We start from the raw sequence: 21,786 nt of genomic DNA, 5'->3' as shown, positions 1-21,786 counted from the left end.
GTTAAGTTAGGTTAAATGAAATTGTTATTATTATTTATCTTACAGTATATCAAAAATAATATTGAGCAGAATTTAATTGAAATATTGTCGATGTGGCCCTCGAGCAGTGCTCGGGTTGCTAATGCGGCCCCCGGTAAAAATGAATTGCCCACCCCTGGTCCAGACCATTACCCAGGGGGAGATCGGTGTGCCTCTGCTCCCCCACAATGCGTGGATCAGCACCCTTCTCTCGCGGGAGGCCCATGAGGCTAACCATGAAGATGTTGCTGGTACACTCCTCCAGGTGAGGTCTAAAGCATGGGTGGTACAGGGACCAAGGATCGCCAGAAGTGTCATTGACTCCTGTATGCACTGTCGAAAGATCAAAGCAAGAATGTGTAAACAGGTGATGAGTGAGCTTCCCCTCGAACGAACTGAACCAGCCGCACCCTTCGAGTTTGCGGCACTGGATCTCTTCGGTCCCTACGTCGTTAGAGACACTGTAAAACGAAGAATAAAGATGAAAGTCTGGGGTGTGGTGTTCAGTTGTATGGCTTCGAGAGCAGTGCATGCAGACATCGTGGAAGATCTGTCGACGGAAGGATTCCTGAAGACGTACCAGCGCTTCACAGCTCTCAGGGGTCACCCAAGAAAGCTCTGGTCGGATCAAGGAACCAACCTCGTGGGCGCCAGGCCGGTGTTACGGGAGCTTTATGAGTTCCTAAGTGACACCGAGAAGGATCAGGTCCAAGGGAAGGCGGCAGCTGCAGGAACCGACTGGACGTGGGTATTTCACCCGGCTGGCTCTCCTCACCGAAATGGGGCAGCTGAGGCAGCGGTCTGTGTGCTTAAGAGAGCGTTGAGTAGCGTTGGTGAAGAAGGTTTTATGACAGCTCTGGAGTTCCAGACCCTCCTCTACCTGGCTGCTAACCTGTCGAATGAGAGACCAATCGGTGCCAGGGCCCAGGTACAAGACGAGACCGTGGAAGTTATCACTCCCAACTCCCTCCTGCTCGGACGCGCAGGACCCAGTGGGGACGCCGGAGGGTTCGAGTATCCAACTTACCCCGTCGTGCGTCTGAGAGCAGTCCAGATCGAGGTCAACAAGTTCTGGAAGCGGTGGAGCCAGCTGGCGGGTCCGGGTCTCTACATCCGACAGAAGTGGCACGCGCCTGCTAGAAATGTTGCAGCGGGGGACCTGGTGTGGTTGGCTGACCAGAACGCGCTGAGGGGCCAGTTCAGGCTGGGTCTAGTCGTGGAGGCGTGTCGTGATGTGAAGGGTGTAGTACGAGACGTGAGAGTGAGAACATGCCAGAGCTGTCCGGTTATCGGCGGGCAGTCCTAGAGAAGCCGTGGTGCTGAGAACTGTCCCTCCACCATCCTCCACAGGGACGTTAGGAGGAGCCCCACCATGGTGTGTTTCGGTAAAGGATCAATGCCTCTCCACCGCCATTCTCTTAGAGGTTGGTGGTGTGTTTCGGTAAAGGATATCAAGATGTCATCTCATCAAGGATGATGAGTGTTGGTTATGGACATTAAAACTACCTTGATCCTATAGTTATTCATATTGTGGCATTCATGTTCAAGAGTGCAACGTTATGTGCATGGTTATGGGGTGAAATTCATATAGAAGTGTAACTGTTTGAGCTGGTTATGGTGGCCTACTTGGATTCGAGAATCAGTAGCCCAAGTGGGAGGTGTAGAACTTTCCAGCAGAGGAAACTATTGCTTTATATATATATATATATATATATATATATATATTTACATATATATATTTATAAGTGATAGGAAGAGTTATGTTTATATATTGTAATCAAACCAGGTTACTGTAACTGATTGCTGTAATATCTTTCATGTTATATTAAGGTTTATTTTGTTATCATACTTGGTTTCCGACCTGTGTGTGTGTATATGCACGACTCGCCACAAGGTGCCTCCACCTTTTGTTGTTTTCATTCAATTGATGGTCAGGACTGGTACGCCTTGTCGGTGAGTGACTATAAACTAAGCTAGGTTAAATGAGGAATTAATGTTAATATGAACGAGTGTATAATTTGCTTGGTTAATTCGGGTTTTGTTTTGTGTTTGCATTGCAGGTTTACAACCTAACTAAATGTCACTAAGTAACTAACGTTACCAACGGGCTAGTGTAGCTGAAACAGTTGGGCTAATCAGTGGGTGAATTTATTGTGTATGTGTGCACAATAAAACTTCGTAAAGTGACTCGAGTTGTATCTGCCATACTTGTCCGGATAACCCTTCCAGAGGGGAGTTTATTAAACTATAGCAGGTAGTTTAGTGAAAACCTGGACAGCCATTCTCATCCACGCCCTAGTTACATCCCATATTGATTATTGCAACTCCATCCTCTCTGGTCTTCCTCAAAAATCTCTGCGTAATCTCCAACTGGTCCAAAACTCAGCAGCCCATATCATCACCAGAACTCCTTCCATGGATCATATCACTCCAGTTCTTCAACAACTCCATTGGCTCCCCGTTAAATACCGCTTTGACTTTAACATTTTGCTCCTCACCTTCAAGGCCCTTCACACTCTTGCACCTCCATATCTCTCTGAACTCCTTCACACTTACACTCCCTCTCGCAGGGCCGGTTCTTCCCACAGGCCATCAAGGCGACCGCCTAGGGCGCAAAATTGGCGGGGGGGCGCCCCCCTTTGTTTTTAAAGCATGGGATATAAAACCCTCATTGAATTAAATGAACATGCCCCAACCGATATTTCGAGATTTTGCGCCCCCCCCCCCCACTCCCCGCAAGCTGACCAAAAAACATATATTTAAAAAAAATACAATATATATTTTTATATATTATATATTATTATATATAGGGCAGCCAATGGGCTAGAACCGACTCACTGTACCTTCTGCCCGCTTGACCACCATGGGGTCAAGAGCCTTCAGTCACTCTGCCCCCCGTCTCTTGAACTCTCTCCCACAAGAAGTCCGCAATATGGACTCACTCTCAGCCTTCAAATCCTGCCTGAAAACATACCTTTTTAAACTTGCCTACTCTGTGGCATAATTACTATAAACTGATTTTTGTTTTTACGTCTTTGTTTTTTTAAGTCTCGAATTACTGTTTGACCTTCTTTGTTGCTTGTTTTTAATTATGCTCTGTAAAGTGTCCTTGAGAGCTTTGAAAGGTGCCCATGAATAAAATGAATTATTATTATTAAACTGTATTTACTGGTCATTTCAAAATAAGAGTTTACCAGACCACTGGGTCTTAAAAGACCATCTGTGTTGTTATGGGACTTTCCTGCAAGTTGAAAATCGACGCTAAAGCTTCCCAGTGCGTTTAAATGTAACGCCAAGGGATCCTTACTTCAAGTCAACATAGGACGATTTGGGAGTGAGAACGTGTTGGATCAGCAGTGCTGTGACTCTCTTTAAGTTTCACACCCAATGGGCCATCGGAAAGTGCCACAGCCAGGGCCGGGGTGGGCCATTTTCTCAGTCCGGGAATTTAATTCAAATTCAGGCCACTCTGATATGGAGGAGGAATTTGAGTCCATGAAAAGATAAAAAAAACAAAAAACAATTCTCTCTCAATGCTTTTTATTTGTTTTAAACAAAGGTATATAATACTTTGCGTCACTTTAACAATATATAATTCAAATTCAAATAAAATAAAGATAATGATAAAGAAGAAAAGTTATTTCACAAATCAAAGTTATTTCAAAAATCAAACTGCACATACTGTATTTAAGATTAAAACAGCAAAAGTTTCCTCAGCAAAGTGCTTGTCTTTGCGAATTCGTTAATGACAGTGTCATTGTCAATGGACATCAAAATGTCCTTTTCAACACACATGAGCATAAATGCATCAAGGAGTTCCTGCGACATTGAGCTTCGTAGCCTGGTTTTCACACATTTTAAGGCAGAGAAGCTCCGCTCGCATGCAACCTGGGTGGTTGAAAGAGTCAAGAGAAACTTATAAGCCAACCCGATTACATGGTAAGCATCTGTGAGGAGGTTATATTGTGTGAGGATCAAGTAAACGCAGATGGCACAGTTTTTGCAAGAAGAGCATGTCCTGCTCTCCAGCTCAAATTCTGGCTCCATGTATGAAATTCCACTACCCTCCTCATCAGTCTGTGTGACCTCTCTTCCTGTCCTGACCACATAATCCTCCAGAGGAGACTTTTTCAGTCTCTCCCACTGGGATGCCAGGCTATACAGCTCGTCATGCAACCTGCTGACAGTCGCTCTGTCATCAAACCTCAATCAGGGTTGCCGCGGGGTAGTGAAAGGTAGTAAAAGGTAGTAAATGAAATTAGGCCGAATTAAGGCCGGTAAAAAGTAGTGAAAAGTAGTAAACGTCATCTGACGAGGTAGTAAATTTTCGAACACCAATCCAGCTGGGCGTATGATTTTTTCTATTTGTGTAATTTACGTGCAGGCCTATCTCCTTAAATTACTAAACTTGCGTGGATTTATTTTCATGTTGCAAGTAGCAGGGCCGCGGGAAGTAATTTTGAGCAGGGGGTGCTGAAGTTCGCCAAGCCACGCCCCCCTTAGTTATTGTTGCTAAGTCCAACAAAATTTTCGCGGCTATTCAATGATGTCACATGTACCTCGCGCACTCCCTCAATCATTTTAGGTACGATACAGGGATATATTGAGGCGGATGAAGGACCCGACTTGGCCACCGGGCGAACCGATGAAGAGCGTACGGACATTGAAGACATGCTGGCCGTGGTTAGAGGATATCCTGTAGTGACTGCAGCCCGCCCTGGTCCGGTGGCTGATGACTGAGAAATCTGGAGGGACTCTAAGACACTAAATGCCTCAAGCAATGGGTCTTTCCTTATATAACCTACAGTATTATTCCGATCTTGTTCGAGTTTCTTATTCTTGTTATCTGTTCTACAACAAACTTAGTTAAGACTAACTTCCAATTACGCTACTTCATTTAGGCTACTACCAATATTAACGGAGATAATCCAATATAAACATATTGATTTAAAAAAAAAAAAAATCATTTTAGGTACCCGGCTAGCTTGCTGTCAAACCCAGGCCCGTTTCTAGGATTTTGGGGGCCCTAGGCAAAGAAGTTGTTGGGGGCCTTTAAAAAAAAAATTTCCGCAATTCTGTGCGTTTTAATCACAAAAGAGGTCAAACATACACTGAAAAGTAGCCTTTATTATTATTTTTATTTCCTACTGAAACTGCTGCTTGCGGCCCTTGGCCTCAGCAAATGCAGACACAATCCCCTCCAAGTCCAAAGACCTGTGGACGTCACTCTCAATTGACATGAGTGCCAGTCCAGAGAGCCTCTCTTGGCTCATAGTTGACCTCATGTAATTCTTTATGCGCTTCAGAGATGAAAAGCTCCTCTCTCCGGAGGCAACCGAGACAGGAAGGGTCAGAAGTAGGCGCAGTGCAATGCTTAAATTGCTGTACAGGTCCAACAGCTTCTCACTGTATATGTAGTCCAGCATTTTAAATGGGCACCTGGATACTTCATCTGGAAAGGTGTGGACAGCAGAGTTGATCTCCAATGCCAAGTCGTCTGCATCAATATCATGGAGGGTTTGTTCCACTTTCCTGCATCTCTCATGCAATTTCCCAGTCTTGATTGTGGCCCTCATGATATCAATGCTGAACAGGAAGTCGTACAGGGCATACACCCCCTCCAGTCTGGAAAATCTGTCTTTTAGGCTGGTGATGGCAGTGTCAACCAAAGGCAGGAAGAAGTCCCTTCTGAAGGCCTCTTCTGGGGTCGATTGGGTTTCATCTGTACTCTCGTAAAGGAACTGCCTTTTCTTTTTACGTTGCCTTTTCTCAGGCAATTTCCTCTCAATTTCCAGATCTTCTGCAATCTCCATTGCATCCGTTTGGCTTGATGCGAGTCCATTTTCCCTGAAATCTTCTAGGTACTCTGTCACTCCCTCGGTTTCTTTTTTCAGTGTTTGCATTGAAACATCCGGGCTCTGGAGGAGCTTGCTCATATGGTTAACCTGATACAAAACGTTGTACCAGGTTATTGTGCACAGAAGAAAGGACCATGTTTTAAGCTCACCATGTAAGCTTTTTGCTGAGGACATGGTCTCTGAGTCCCCCTTCTCTGTAGCATATGTCTCCAGTGCTGACAGTCCGTCTAGTATTTCAGGTAGATGGTACCGCACTACCTTCACACTGTCAATTCGGGCCTCCCATCTCGTCCCTGAAAGTGGCTTAAGGGTGAGCTGCTTCACATGCTGCTTCAAAATTGCCCAGCGGTGCACAGAGGAACTGAAAAGGTTGTACAGTCGTTGCAGCATACCAAAAAAAGACATGGACAACACTGAAGACTTGGCAGCATCTGACACAACCAGATTTAGTGTGTGACTGCTGCATGGGATGCATAGCGCCTTGTTGTTCAGCTCTAAAATTCTTGCCTGCACACCCTGTTTGTGGCCCATCATATTGCTGCCATTGTCGTATGACTGCCCACGGCAATCTGAAATGCTGAGGTTGTGCTTCTCCAACTGGTCAAGCAGGATTTCACTGAGCCCTTTACCAGTTGTGTCTTCAACATGTACAAATCCCAAAAAATGCTCAGCAATAGAAACAGGTGTTTCACAGTTGACAATCCTGAGAACAACAGAAAGTTGTTCCTTGTGGCTGATGTCAGGAGTGCAATCCATGATCACGGAGAAGTATTTTGCTTTGTGCACTCTTCTTGCAATCTCCTGTAGGATTTTGTCTCCGACCAGCTGAATGATTTCGTTCTGAATGACTCCACTCAGGTAATGCACCTTTGTCTCTTTGCATTGTATTCGTCTGATGTGTTCATTCATTACCGGATCAAACTGTGCTAGGAGTTCCACTTGAGCCAGAAAATTCCCATTGTGGCGATCATACACGGTACTGGTAGTTCCTCTCAAAGCCTGGTTGCGTTCTGCCAGATGGGAAACTATGGCAATCACTCTCCGAATCACGCCTTTCCAGTGTTCAACTTCAAGTTGCATCAACTCCATCTGTCTTTGATCAATCAGTGTACTGGTTTGCAGTCTCCTCTGAAGGTCGTGCCACTTTTTCACATTGTCACAGTGCACCTTTGTGCACTCGTGTTTTTTTAGGCGATAGGAAAGGTTCTTCCATCCACCGTAGCCACAGGTCGTTAAGGCATTGTCACGCTCACGCTTCCCGAAAACAGTACAAGGGAAACAGAACACTCCATCTGTGTGGATGGAATACACCAGCCACGATCGATGTATATTCTCACCATTTTTCATGGTTCTTTTGTAACTGTCCTTGGTGAATCTTCGAGGAGGATTGTCTAAGTTTTGCGGGAATTCAATGTCCATGATTTGCACAGGTCCTTTTTTGACTATTTCACAGCGCATACTGCTTGTTAGGACACTGGGCCAACATCCTGGGTCATCACTTAATGTGGTGCTTGCAATACCTACAGGTACCCCAGTTCTGGATGGTGGGGTGGTCTCTGCCATGTCAATGTCATCTTCCTCTTTGTCCTCCTCATGAAGTGGAGATGGAGTTGATGGCACTGTTGAAAACATATAGTTGCAAATTAATTTATAGCACAATTGCCATGTGGTAAGTACAGCAACTAGGGAATGGTGATCTACTTGTATAATGCTTTAAAAAGAAAGGGTCATTTTAATACACTTTCATAGCACATGGGTGTTAGGTGATAAGTTGAAATTGTGCGGCTTAATGCACCTTCTGTTGAACCACTGCTGGGAAGTGGTGTGGATGCTTCCACTTGCTCCTCCTCAAGTCGTGATGGAGTTGATGGCACTGCTGAAAAATATGTAATTACAAATTAATTCATGGCACAGTTTCATGTGTGAAGTACGACAACTAAATGCTTAAGGTATGGTGATCTACTTGTGTAACGCTTTATAGCAAATGGTCATTTTAATACACTTTCACAGCACATGCTGCTATAACTTTGGGTCACTATGATAGGTGATAAGTTGAAATTGTGCGGCTTAATGCACCTTCTGTTGAACCACTGCTGGGAAGTGGTGTGGACGCCGCAATGTTGTCTTCCACTTGCTCCTCCTCATAAACATGTGACGAAGACGATGTTGATGGCCCTGGTGCAAAAATAAATAAATACATAAATAATATTCTTTTTATTTATATTGCACATTTTGCATGCATTGATCTCAACAACTCAGTTATTCATTAACATTAGTGAATGTCCCACATATTTGAAATGTCCAGAAGACTCTGTGGGCAAGTGGAATGAATACACACAACTATGACTTGAATTAGAAAAATGTAAAGTCATTTTGATAACATCAAGTGTGTTGATAGAAGGCACTAATAATAGGTAGAAAAGAACGTTACCTTCAGTAGCACCAGAGACAACACTTGGTAGAGCGGGATGAAGAAATTTCAGCAATGCCCCTTGGAGAAAGAATAAGTACTGTATGATTAGCTTGGTTATTTTTCAAATGCTTTTGAAATCCTATCATTTTACAGTCTGATAATTGTGGTGAAATAGATATTAAAAGCATTACACACAGTTCCTACTAGGCGGTTTAGTGGCGGTTTCTATACGACTACAGGTGAAGCACTGCTTCACCAAAAAAAAGTAAAAAAAATAATAATAATAAAATCTTACAATAATCCCGTTTTCACAGGTTTGAAAACAGAAATACAGTCACTAAGACGAGCTGTTTTCCTGAAATCAATTCTGTGAGTGGCAACAGCGCCATCCCCGCACCCGTGGTGTGTCTGTGTGTGTCTGTGTACTGTCTGTGTCCCATAGAAAAAGCTCAAAGCTATCGGTACAGTTTTTAACGGTGGTCCAGTGGTATTTACAGCTATCATGGAGACCAACAACAACAAACAGCAGAATAGGTTTAGAAAAGGATTAATTGACACTAAAGTGGCTGTTTTCTTCATGTGGCTGATCTGCGCCGGGATGTTAACCGTTAAAATGTAAATAAAGTAAGTAAATCAACCCAATGGTATTCTAGCAAAATTATTGTAAACTCCCATGTTAATCTCCTATTAAATAGCTAGCTACTACAGGAATAACTATTTCACTGGTTGTCTCAAGGCTCTAACGACTGAAAACATATGTGAAGTTTATTTAGGATATTAAGAGGAATTAATCGTTGATCAATTTGGCCAGCTGATAACGTTATGAACTTATAGTGAAGTCAAAGGTAGCAGTTTAAGTTTGGTTAGCATGCTAGCATGCCAAACCACTGGTTCCTAGCTAGTCGTCGTTACAACCTCGCTACTCTAGCAAAATATGGTATACCCTGCCTGGCACAATTTTCATGTTGATTGTGTATATTCTACTTACCGGTGTCTTGTTTTCTTTTCTGCTCCTCTTCCCTTTTCTTCTTCTTTTTTTGATTGCCGGAGAGATAATTTCGCTTCATTTTAATTTTTCACTTTTCACTTGCACTTGACGCTGTCGCGCTAATGCATGGGAAAGGGGGGCCCCCTCGAGCTGGGGTATTTCGACTACAATGTGTCGTTGCGCTTTTCGGACATCGCATGCTCTAGGGAGGCGCTGTTGCTGCCCTCGCAGTCGCAGCAGAGCCCTTCATATACAGATGACTGCTTATTATTATGAAGCTATTTAAAATCGTCATTGCTGTTGAATACATGACCTGTCTTATTGGTATGCATGTTGTTTGATTCATGTTGCATTTGTATCAGACTTTTCTTTGAATTTTGAAAAAAAAAAAAAAAAAAATCTTAACCTGTCGTCTTTGGGGGGCCTCCTCCTACTCGGGGGCCCTAGGCAATTGCCTACCATGCCTACCTGAACGCGACGGGCCTGGTCAAACCTCTTCGCGAGTTCGCCAGTTAAGACATGGGCAAATGCAAATTTTCGGACCTCTGGCTGGAGGAATCGTTGTTTAAAGAATGGCTTAGGCCAGTAGTTGGCAACAGCCAAGAGGCTTATTGCAACGTCTGCAAGAAGACGATAAGCATTACCTGGATGGGGGTGAAGGCGGTGAAATCGCACATGCTATCAAGTAGCCACCAAGCTAGGATGCGTGGACGTAATGCTCAGCTACCGCTGTCACTGTTTTACACTGGCACAACGGCTACATCGACGCCCTCAACCTCAACTGCTCCTTCAACCTCCACTGCTCCCTCAACCTCGCTTGCTCTCCCCCTGCAATACCCTGCCAGTAGTCCTACCACCAGCAACAGGTGCACGACAGACGGTCAGAAGCAGACGCTAGGCACTACCACCTCTACCTTGCAGGCTGAGGTACTGTGGTGTTTAGATGTAGCAATGAAACACCACTCGTTCAACTCGAACGAAGGCATAGGAGAGCTGTTCAGAAATATGTTCCCGGACTCCGAAATCGCCAAATCCTTCGCTTTGGGCAAGGATAAAACCGGGTACATAATAAAATTTGGCATCGCACCCTATTTTAAGAGGCAACTGGTTGAGGCCATAAATAATGCCGGACCGTACGTCCTTATGTTCGATGAGAGCCTCAATCAATCGTCAAAGAAAAAACAAATGGACATACACATTCGTTTTTTGGAGGATGGTTGTGTACGCTCGAGGTATTTTGGCTCACAATTCCTGGGACATGGGAGAGCTGACGATCTGTTGCAGCACATCAAAGTAAGTTTATTTTCCTATTATACTTATTGGTTACATAGGGGAGATTGTTTGCACATTTTCATGGATTTTTGATAATTGTATTTATTTAGCTTACTGTTGAATTTCTGTAATCTAATATTGTAAAATGTATGCAATTAAAAAGATGTATCAGCCAACAAAGCTTAGGGTGACCAGACGTCACAAGACTGTAGGTCAAAGTGTTAGCCGTTATGCTTAAATTCGTTCGTTCGTTCGTAAATTCAATCTGACGCTCTGAAAAATAGAATCGCGCTCTGAGTTTGAAAAAGACGAGCGTTCTTCTGGCCGTGAATTTCCGAACTGTTAAAACGTTTCAGAGTGTGCTCGGAGTGGCAATTTACGAACGCACCCTTAATCTGAAGGTTGAGCATGGCTCTGATAAAGCCAAACCTATATTATAGGGATTTAGTTTATTATAGTGAGCCACATTTGGAGAACCAATGATCTAACTTTGACAAAGCAGTCCTTGACATAGGCCTAATATCTATCACTGTGAAATGTATCCCAAGACCTGACTCATGTTTTACTTTAGGATAATAAAGCTAAATGTTTGATTTGAAGCATATACAGTATTACCTTCTGATGTGTATTGAATGTGGTTTACTTAAGCAATACATTAACTTCTGTGTGACAATTCACAGGAATGTGTTGCAAAACTCAACATGAGGCAGCTTCTCTCAGTAGGAATGGATGGCCCAAATGTAAATTTCAAACTCCTGGATCTCCTTCAAAAGGAACATGCTGAGCTGCATGGAGGTGCTCAAGTCCTGATGGTTGGGAGCTGTGGACTCCATACCCTCCACAATGCCATGAAGGCAGGCTTTACAGGCTGGCAAATTGACAAACTCCTGCGCGCTCTCCATTACCTCTTCCACAACGTTCCTGCCCGGAGAGAGGACTACACCAACATCACCGGGTCGTCCTGCTTTCCCCTCTCTTTCTGCGGCCACAGATGGGTGGAAAATGTGCCGGTTGCAGAGAGAGTCCTGGAAGTTTGGACCATGATTCAGAAGTTTGTCAATGCTGTTGAGGATAAGAAGGTCACAAAACCAAACACGGCCTCTTATGATGCCATCCTGGCAGCACAAGGGGATCCACTCTTAATCCCAAAGCTTCAATTCTTCCTCGCCATTGCGAGAAGTTTTAACCCATTTCTCAAGAAGTACCAAACAGACGAGCCAGTGTTGCCTTTTTTGGCAGAAGATTTAACTGAGCTCCTGTTGGTAAGTATCACTGTAAAGATTTTGATTCATTAATTTGAATGTAAACCTATATTAATGTATATGAATGTCTGGGTAACTATCTTCTTGTTGTTGTTGTCATCATCAGAGTTTACTGCGGCGGTTCATCAAAAGGGAACTCCTACAGGACCAAACCCCCCTGCAGCTGATTAAATTGGACATCTCTGAGGAGAAGAACTGGGTCTCCCTCAAAAGGGTAGATATAGGCTTGGGGGCTGAATCTGCCATCAAGGTAATTTTATTGTTGTTTATTTGTTTTGCGGGGTGAATTTGTGAATTATGATGCTTGCACAAATCAACTAGCAAATACAATTTGTTCAGTATTAATATTATCATCACAATAAGTTATGTAAACATTTCCTTTCAAAGAAAGCATTGACATGAATGTTCCTTAATGTTCCTTAATAGGCACTCCTGGGCAAACCAGGATCAAAGATAGGTGAACTCTCTGTACTCCACCTCAGAAAAGAGTGTTTGCAGGGTCTGATTAAGATCGTAAAGAAACTGCAGGAGAAATCGCCATTGAAATTCCCCATAGTTAGGCAGATCACCTGTTTGGATCCCACAAGGATGGCCAGGGATCCAGAGTGGTGCATCCTACAGATGAAGTCATTAGTGCAGGCTTTCATCCAGGGGCAGCAGCTGGCAGGTGGCATTGCAGCTGGTAAGAACATATTTTATAGGGACAGTAGAAGTGGATAAGTTATTCAAATTGATTAAGGTCTTGTGCGTGGAATCTCTTTTGTGGTTTTCTGCTTTTTTACTGTGACAGGTGTGAAAGTGTCTTGCTTTTACAAAATTAAACTTTATGCTCTCATAGCTCTCTATATCAGGGGTTCTCAACCTTTTGCAAGTTGAGCCCCCCTTTCAAAGGTTAGAATATTGTCCCCCCCCCACCAACCTTGATGTCAATGCATGATTTCAAGCACTCAAATTATTCTACTTTTCTTTTCTTTTTTGATAGCCACATCCAGTGTTCTTGTGAGTTATGTGATTTTACTCTATCTGTTTGATGTAGAAGGTGTTTTGGCACCTTGCAAGCAGATTCAGCTAAACAAGTCACCGACGCGCAATTGTATCAATTTGTAATTTAGACAAGACCTCCGTGCCCCCAGGTTGAGAACCACTGCTACAGATACTATTATGTGTATCTACGATGTACTGTATGTACTTTTGTCGAATGGATGGTGAAGCAGTTGACTGGAATGTGTTAATGAAATTAATATATCTTAATTTTCGTATCAATGTTGCAGGTGATGTCATCATTCAGCAATTCACATCCTTTCTCTTGGTCGTGGGCAGAGAAGAAGAATTTGTTTCCTTCCAACCCCTGAGGCAGCGTCTGGATGTCTTTCTCCACTCCAAACTCTGCATGTCCCACCCTGACCTGCTAAAGTTCTGCCAAAGTGCTCTCCTCCTGTTCCATGGACAAGCCACAGTGGAGAGAGGCATCTCAGTAAATAAGGAGGTAGAAACGTGCAACCTCCGTGATGAATCTCTCGAAGCCCTCAGATTAATCTGCGATAAGGTAATTGTCTGTGGCGGCGTTCTGAAAGTTCCTCTGACCAAGGAGCTCCTGGCCTCTGCTGCTTCATCGAGGTCACAATACAGGCTATACCTTGATAGTGAGCGGAAAAAAAAGGAGAATGCCACACAGGAGCTGAAGAGGAAAGCAGCAGAGAAAGAGCTGGAGGACCTCCGGAACCGGCGGCAGGTACTCCACAGTGTGTGCCATTCACTCCAAAATGACGCCGACAAATATGCAGAGATGGCCGAGGGAAAGGCAGGAACAAAGATGGCTGAGCTCATCACAAAATCAAACACTTTTCGGAGAAGACACAGGGGAAAAAAAGCAGAACTTCTCCAAGTGGATAAAATGATTGAAGAAAAGGCCACACAGTTGAGGCACTTGTGACCCTGCTGGCTAACTGTTGTTTAAGTTCTCTCTCTCTCTCTCTCGGACAGTTTTTGCGTCCAGTTGAAGTTAAAGTTATTTCTTTGTTAATAAGATATTGTAATTACAGTGAAAGTTGCACTTTATTATTATCTAGTTTATTCTTTTTTTTCAAGGCCCTAATTTAACCACTTGAAATTAGTTTTTGTTATGCAATTGTTACTTTTTGACATTTTGAGTAAAAACTATGGACCAAGGCCTGTTGTGTCATCTTGATTAATCCAACTCCTATGGTAGAGTTCCTTCTTACTTAAATGTAGCTCACTAGCTTGCTCAAACAAACAGACACTCACATACACCTACAGAGTCTCTCGCTCTCTCTCTCTATGTGTGTGTGTGTGTGTGTGTGTGTGTGTGTGTGTGTGTGTGTGTGTGTGTGTGTGTGTGTGTGTGTGTTGGCCAGTTTTTGTGTCCAGTGGTGGAAGTTATAATTACCCTGTTAAATTGTGATGAAATATGTTATTAATTCGTTTTGGAAAGATATTTCATTACTTTACGCGTCACTTTACTTCACACTTTACGCTGCTACAGTTGCAGCTTGAAGTCGTGCTGGTAGTAAAAAAAAAATTGAAGGTAGTAAAAGAGGTAGTAAAAGGTAGTAAATTCAACTTAAGAGTCTCTGTATATACCCTGTCAATACACACTTGCTTAACTCTTGCAGTGCTGTACTGGGGATTCCGTTTTCCCTCAACTCAGCAAAGTTGTTTGGGTCAAGGCAAGCAAAATCTGAGGCAAGTGTTGCATTGGCTGCAAACCTCCTGTTGATACTGTCAGCAACTGTGTCCAGAATAACATTATGGACCTTGACCTCAAATGCAGTATAAGGTGAGACTGGTGGGTCATCTTCCCGGAGCTCTCCTGGCATTTTTTTCTTTTTTCTGAGTCGTTTTTCTGGGAGAGAACTCTCCACAACAAGTTCACTATCTGCCTCTTCCAGTTTCTTGTTGGCCCAACTCACAAACACATCAGCTGCTCCTTTAACTCCCTCAAAGTCCCTGGCAAATGTTTTGAGGCTTTCCTCTGTCCCCTCAACCAAACGCTGAGCTGACAAAATATTCATCCCATGTGTCTGTAAATACTTGGATAGAGGGGAGGTGTGCCTGAAGATGCGGAGGAAAATGGGCTGTGAGTATAACCTCATATCTCAAAAGGGTTTCCACATGCCCCTTTGCTTTGGCCCTGACCACTGACTTCATAGTGTCATCCGCTTCAATTGCCACCAGGGTCAACAAGAGGTCAACATAGAGAGCATCCCTTGGATCGCCAAAGCTCCCAAACACCTTTGTAAGGGCCTGATCCTTAGCCCACCACCTTGTAGCTCCTATTGGAGCCAATTTCCGGTGACGTCTGTCCTCACTCATCTCCTCCCACTTTTGCATGCATTTCCACGACTCCTTCAGAAACACTGCCACATCATTCAGAATGGAAAAAAGTGATGTGCTTTCAACCACACTGCCTGTTGTGTCTGTCAGAACAAGATTTAACACATGGGCATAACACCACATGTGCATCTGTGTAGGAGCCAGTTCAGAGAGCAATGCTGAGAACCCCTGATATTGGCCCTGCATATTGGCAGCACCATCAGTGGAGTTGCCCACACATGTGCCAATATCAATGCTGAGATCATCCAAAGTCTGTTTCAACAGGTCAGTGAAATGCTGACCTGTGGACTTCTCACAATCCACCACAGCAACCAGTCGCTCATGAATCACATCTGTCACATACCTTAGTATGACAGAACATTGGTCTGTGGATGACACATCCTGAGTAGTGTCTATCTGTACCGAAAACATGCCTGCCTCTCTGACCTCATCAGCGATTCTGCGTTTTATCAGCATTTTGAGTACATCCACCACTTTGTTGACTATGTCCTTGGAAAAAAGTGTCACAAGAGACCCTCTTCCTTTTCCCCCACTGTCATGGTGAATTTTGCTTTACTCAATGCAACTGCTAATGTGTTGCTGAAGACAGGGATCATATCGGCCCAAAAGCAGTAGCAACTCTAAAAAGTTGCCATGATTGACTGCAGTGTTTTCTAGGGTGTAAGCAGCCTCTGCCTTATCCCCTCGATAACTAAGACCACATTTTCCAATGACTTTAACCACATCAACAATGCGTTCCATTACCTGGCGCTTCTGTTTAACTTTCTCATGATGTAAAGACATCTGTTTGCCTGCCAAAAGGCTGTTTACATTTGCATCTTTAGCCATCAGAAAGTAAGCATCTGCACAATTCCTATGTATCTTACTTTGTTCATGCTCTTCAATGCGCTGATGGATATGTTTCCATGCCTTCATACCACCCTTAATGAAGGGATTGTTTGTTTTAGCAGGTGGCGCAAATGCCAAACAAACAGAACAGTACAGTGATTCTGTTTTGTCACTGAAAGTCAACCATTTGCGGTTGGTGCCTTGTTTGTTGTAGAACACTTTGGCTACAGGGGGTGTTGTGGGCTGCTGAGGATGGAAACTAAAAAACATTTGTAGGTCTTGTCTCTGAGGACGAGAAAAATAATCAAATGCCTCCTCATCTATGCTATTGGCTGCCTGTGAGATCTCCTGCTGCACTCCTGCTGTTTCTAAGGTTCCTCGAGCCTCCCTCTCAGCATCTGACTCTCCTATATTATAGCAATTAGTCACATAGACAATTATTGATTAATTATTGATTGAAGTGATTACTTATTTCATTTGGGCTTATTTTGATGCATTTCAAGTAATTAGTTCGTTTTAAATCCTGCTACCTGTTTCCTCTGTGGTCCTGGCCTCTCCATGCCTACTGCATTCTCCTTCAGACTGCACCTGATCCTCTGAGGCTACAGAAAATGTTCATTAAGAGTTGTCTATGTTGCTAGAAAACATGACACACTTTATTTATCCTTTTATTCACTGATTAATTCATTTATTTATTTACTGTAATTGTGGTTGTGTTAAATGATTTGCATGATTTAGTCTACCACCCTACCATGGTTTTCTTCTCTATGCCAATATTTTACATCACAAATGTCTATCTTGACTAACTACAGTATCTTCCTCTACCTGGCCCTTCAGTAGTCGTGCCCTCCTTGGGATCATCAGTAGCACTGGAAGTGGTCTGCTGAGCTGTTGCTAGAAAACAATCGATAACAATAAAAAAATATATTTAATAGTGAGTTGATAACCACAGTGTGCGCGCCTCTGTGGAAATGCACGATATGACGGCGAGACGAAATAGGTTACAGTTGCAGAGGAGATAAGCGTGACAGCACATTTGAAACTGTTTGTCAAAAAATGGAAAAATGGAATGTAAAGCAAGTGTTCGGTTCGTTTACACACAGCAAGCACAGGACGTGAACATCTCTGCATCTGCATTCGTGCTCAGTCTGAAATGGATAGAAATCGACAAGAAAACAGATTCTTCCTTTCACATCAAAGCGTCGTGCCCGCGCGGTGTCCGGATAAGTGCTCATTGCAACTTGAAAATAGAACAGTCTATTCCCTGCACGGGTCTGAGCGGGCTCAGCTCACATTATAATAAATGGGAGGGGAAGGCTTGAACATGAAACATGATGCTGATTCCCGCAGATAGAACGCGCGTGCAGACTCTCCAGTAATTAAAAAAGGCAACTAAACACCCCAACGTGCTCGCGCTGCCCCTGTTCCTGCACACGCGAACCATGTACAATATTTGCATACAGCACTTCTAAATAATTATATTTATTTTAATTGCATGTTTGAGATGCATTTAATAACAAATATCAAACAACAAATGTGATCGTCCCTATTTAATATTGCGTTAGTAACCACATGTGCGCGCCTGTGGGAATGCAGGCTACAGTTGATGAGGAGATACAGTGTGATAAAGCGTTAAGCAATTGTTCATCAGAACTGGAATGTAAAGAAAGTGTTCGGTTCTTCTTTGAATATAGGAATACACTTCTAAATCATATAAATTGTGAGATTTTACATATTTAACAACAAAAGCAGTCAGATGACAGTTGAGTTGACATTGCAAACGTTCGCCACGTTATAGCCTATTTGATCAAATTCACAACCAGGCCTATTATCCATATCTCTCAGTAACCTACCAGCTTGTCTTGAGAACATATCTGTCAATTTGGCACATTTAGCTGCCACCTCCTGTCTTTTTTTTAAGCTTAGCCCTCTCCGTTCCACCTGGCCTCTTTCTACCCTCCATCACTGACGCGCTCTGTTTCGCGCCGTTGTTATTTAAAAGACGAGCCGTGGGCCAAACCATCTGAAACATTTGGGAGGAGAGAATTCCCTTACATGGTAGAACCTATTTAATCTGCTGTGATGCAGCAGGCGGCTGCGCTGCTATGGTGAATTTATGCAGACTACAGTTGAATTGATATTAATGCAAGAATAAGATAAGTGACAAAAATTAGTTACAACTATTTTCCCCATGGGCCAATCAGGCCAGGTCGATGGTTTGGGCCGGGAAAGGTCCCGGATAATACCATTGCCACCCCGGCATTGGTAACCACATGTGCGCGCCTGTGGGAATGCAGGCTACAGTTGATGAGCAGATACAGTGTGATAAAGCGTTAAGCAATTGTTCATCAGAACTGGAATGTAAAGAAAGTGTTCGGTTCTTCTTTGAATATAGGAATACACTTCTAAATCATATAAATTGTGAGATTTTACATATTTAACAACAAAAGCAGTCAGATGACAGTTGAGTTGACATTGCAAACGTTCGCCACGTTATAGCCTATTTGATCAAATTCACAACCAGGCCTATTATCCATATCTCTCAGTAACCTACCAGCTTGTCTTGAGAACATATCTGTCAATTTGGCACATTTGGCTGCCACCTCCTGTCTTTTTTTAAGCTTAGCCCTCTCCGTTCCACCTGGCCTCTTTCTACCCTCCATCACTGACGCGCTCTGTTTCGCGCCGTTGTTATTTAAAAGACGAGCCGTGGGCCAAACCATCTGAAACATTTGGGAGGAGAGAATTCCCTTACATGGTAGAACCTATTTAATCTGCTGTGATGCAGCAGGCGGCTGCGCTGCTATGGTGAATTTATGCAGACTACAGTTGAATTGATATTAATGCAAGAATAAGATAAGTGACAAAAATTAGTTACAACTATTTTCCCCATGGGCCAATCAGGCCAGGTCGATGGTTTGGGCCGGGAAAGGTCCCGGATAATACCATTGCCACCCCGGCATTGGCCACAGCTCTCCGACCCCCCTCTGATCTCCAGCAGTAGTTTTAACTGTAGGCTCGGGTTTGCATATTTATGCTGTTACAGTTCCTGTTGCTTCTATGTCACATTGCTGGTAATAAACGTGTGTAGAAATATCGAGTATTTAATAAAAGTCAAAACAATGAACAGGATTTAACTTGGTAATAATAATAACTTATATTTATTCCGTTTTGGATGTGTAACATTTTTTACTTCCGGGTTTAGAGCACTGATCTATCTCTTCTTCCGCTCTCTGCTGCAGACAGCCGAGCTGTGCGCTGTCAGACCGGACCATTACCCGTTCTTGGACAGGGGAGAAACTAGTGCCCCCTTGACACATAGACTGATCCTGTGTTTTATCCATGCCTGATTGGCTTAGTGCTTTTGCGACTGGTTTTTTCATTCAATGGAGATTTTTTCGGAAGTATTTCAGCGGTCCAGTCCCTGAGTGGGATCCTTCACATGGCCCAACCAGTTCATTAGCATTACAATAAGTCCTCATCATCAACAGTTCTCCCCTCGTGAGTGAGAAGCTGGTGAAAAGCCAACGTTCTACTTAAAAAGATAAAGGTAGAAAACTACTGTTCTGTGTAAAATCAACACAAGATTCAATAAATTGTCCTGCATATTTAAGCAAACACAACTACGGAGCTTCAAACATTACTGAAGTGACAGTTCTGTTAGTCCGGGAAACAAACTGTGTGAACCAAGGCTAAACAAAGGCCAAAGTTCACCCAGTTTGTTTAGTCTTGGTTCACACAGTTTGTTTCCTGGACTAACAGAACTGTCACTTCAGTAATGTGTATTTGTGGAGTTAGCGCCCTCTCATGGCAAATCCCTGCAATCGAACAAATAGGTAAATCTGGCAACACCCCTCTCAGGAAATAGGAGATGTTTCGGGTTGGAATCCGTTAGGGGGAGGTCATTCTATCAGGTTACATCTGTATGTTGACCGATTGGACATTGGGCCAGAGATTGACCCCACCAACAACAACAAGCACTAGGATATGGCCCCCCACAGTACCAACAAAGGGGAGGTTCCCAAGGCTACAACAGAGGCAGGAGAGAAGCACCCAGTAGAGGAAGAGGCAGAGGTTCCAAAAGACAAAGGGTATGTTTTCGGTGTGGCTCAGTAGAACATTGGGTTACAGATTGTATGGAACAGAATGGGGAAGTGGCAACAAGCTCAGCAAGCAGAAATGTGAGAAGGTCGGGGCCGTCAAAAAGCTAGAGAAGCAGAGGAGGCAGAAAAGGGAGCCGGAAATGAGTGAGTTTGTAAAAAAACATTCACTCATACACGCACCAAATTTAACGAATTTGAATTGTTTTTTTTAAATATATAAAGTGAAATATAAAAATGTTTTAGTATATAAGACATAAGTGATTGTTAACTGCTAAATAACAAAAGAGGAAGTTATTAAAGTAATTGAGTTAATAAACCTGAAACACACGCTAGGCAAAGGAGGGAAATTACAGAGATAAGAAAGATCCACTACACTTTTTGTCAGAGACTGTTTAGGAGTTAGGAGGACAGGATAGAAACATTTTCATCATGTTAACCAATTATTATTTTAGAGCCTTTATTGTGGTGTGACTTTAGTTTTAAATTGTAAAAGTTTTGATCTATAGAAGGAGGGAGAGATTTAGTACAAACTTGATCTCAGATATGATATTTAGTTGAAACATACAGCATATGTCACAGTTATAGCTCCTAGATTAGACTACAGACCATGTCAAATATAATTAACCACATGATATAATTATAACATGTCAAAGCTCTCATAGTTTCACACATTATCTTCCAGATTAAAGGGTTGGAATATTTTTTTAAGTAGACCAGGATTGATAATAAATAATGCAGTGTATTAAGAAATATGTAGCAAAGTTTCACAGATCCTAATAATGTTTTGACTTAAGATAGTAGGTATGTGCAAAGGTTTCAGAAATAAGATCTATTAGATATTTTGGCTTAAATTAGGTGGTGATAAAGATTCAGTGGGAGAAAAAGGAAATTATGTTTTTGTATCTACTACATTTAAAAAGAGGGCTGCGCTTTGTCACCAATCTTGTTTGTGATATTCATGGACAGGATTTCGAGGTGTAGTCATGGGGGAGGGGGTCTGCAGTTCGGTGAGCTAAGGATTGTACCACTGCTTTTTGTGTGCCGAGTGTGAAGTGGCTGGGATGAGGATCAGCACCTCCAAATCTGAGGCCATGGTTCTCAGCAGGAAACCGATGGACTGTCCACTCCAGGTAGGGAATTAGGCCTTACCCCAAGAGAAGGAGTTCAAGTATCTCGGGCTAATGGAGCGTGAGATGGGCCGGAGAATCGGAGCAGCGGGAGCGGTACTGCATTCGCTTTACCGCACCGTTGTGACGAAAAGAGAGCTAAACCAGAAGGTAAAGCTCTTTGTCTACCGGGCCATCTTCGTTCCAACCCTCACCTATGGTCATGAAGGATGGGTCATGACCAAAAGAACGAGATCGCGGATACAAGCGGCCGAAATGGGATTTCTCTGCAGGGTGGGTGGCATCTCCCTTAAGGTGAGAAGGCTGCTCCTTCGTGTTGAAAGGAGCCAGCTGAGGTGGTTCGGGCACCTAGTGAGGATGCCACCTGGGCGCCTCCCTAGGGAGGTGTTCCAGGCACGTCCAGCTGGGAAGAGACCGAGGGGTAGACCTAGGACCAGGTGGAGGGATTATATCTCTTTGCTGGCCTTGGAATCTCCCAGTCAGAGCTGGCTGATGTGGCCAGGGAAAGAGAAGTTTGGGACTCTCTGCTGGAGCTGTTACCCTGACGGATAAGCGGGAGAAGA

General features: G+C 43.4%; 1 protein-coding gene across 2 annotated transcripts; it reads left to right on the top strand.

Annotated features, from left to right (window-relative positions):
* The first annotated feature begins 9,778 nt into the window (after positions 1 to 9,778).
* Positions 9,779 to 13,232, top strand: LOC134868057 (uncharacterized). 2 transcript variants are annotated; one of them, XM_063888932.1, is made up of 4 exons: positions 9,779 to 10,570; positions 11,230 to 11,811; positions 11,918 to 12,061; positions 13,083 to 13,232. In XM_063888932.1, exons 1-4 carry the CDS (start codon positions 9,797 to 9,799, stop codon positions 13,161 to 13,163), a joined length of 1,581 nt encoding a protein of 526 aa, XP_063745002.1. In that variant the 5' UTR covers positions 9,779 to 9,796; the 3' UTR covers positions 13,164 to 13,232. The 2 variants fall into 2 exon arrangements, with proteins under 2 accessions (XP_063745002.1, XP_063745001.1); XM_063888931.1 differs by having other exon boundaries at positions 12,238 to 13,232.
* The last annotated feature ends 8,554 nt before the right edge of the window (positions 13,233 to 21,786 follow it).

Source organism: Eleginops maclovinus, chromosome 8 (assembly GCF_036324505.1).
Source record: "Eleginops maclovinus isolate JMC-PN-2008 ecotype Puerto Natales chromosome 8, JC_Emac_rtc_rv5, whole genome shotgun sequence".
Taxonomy (NCBI): Eukaryota; Metazoa; Chordata; class Actinopteri; order Perciformes; family Eleginopidae; genus Eleginops; species Eleginops maclovinus.
Note: the sequence above shows the minus strand (reverse complement) of the source record. Positions and strands in the feature narration are given on the sequence as shown.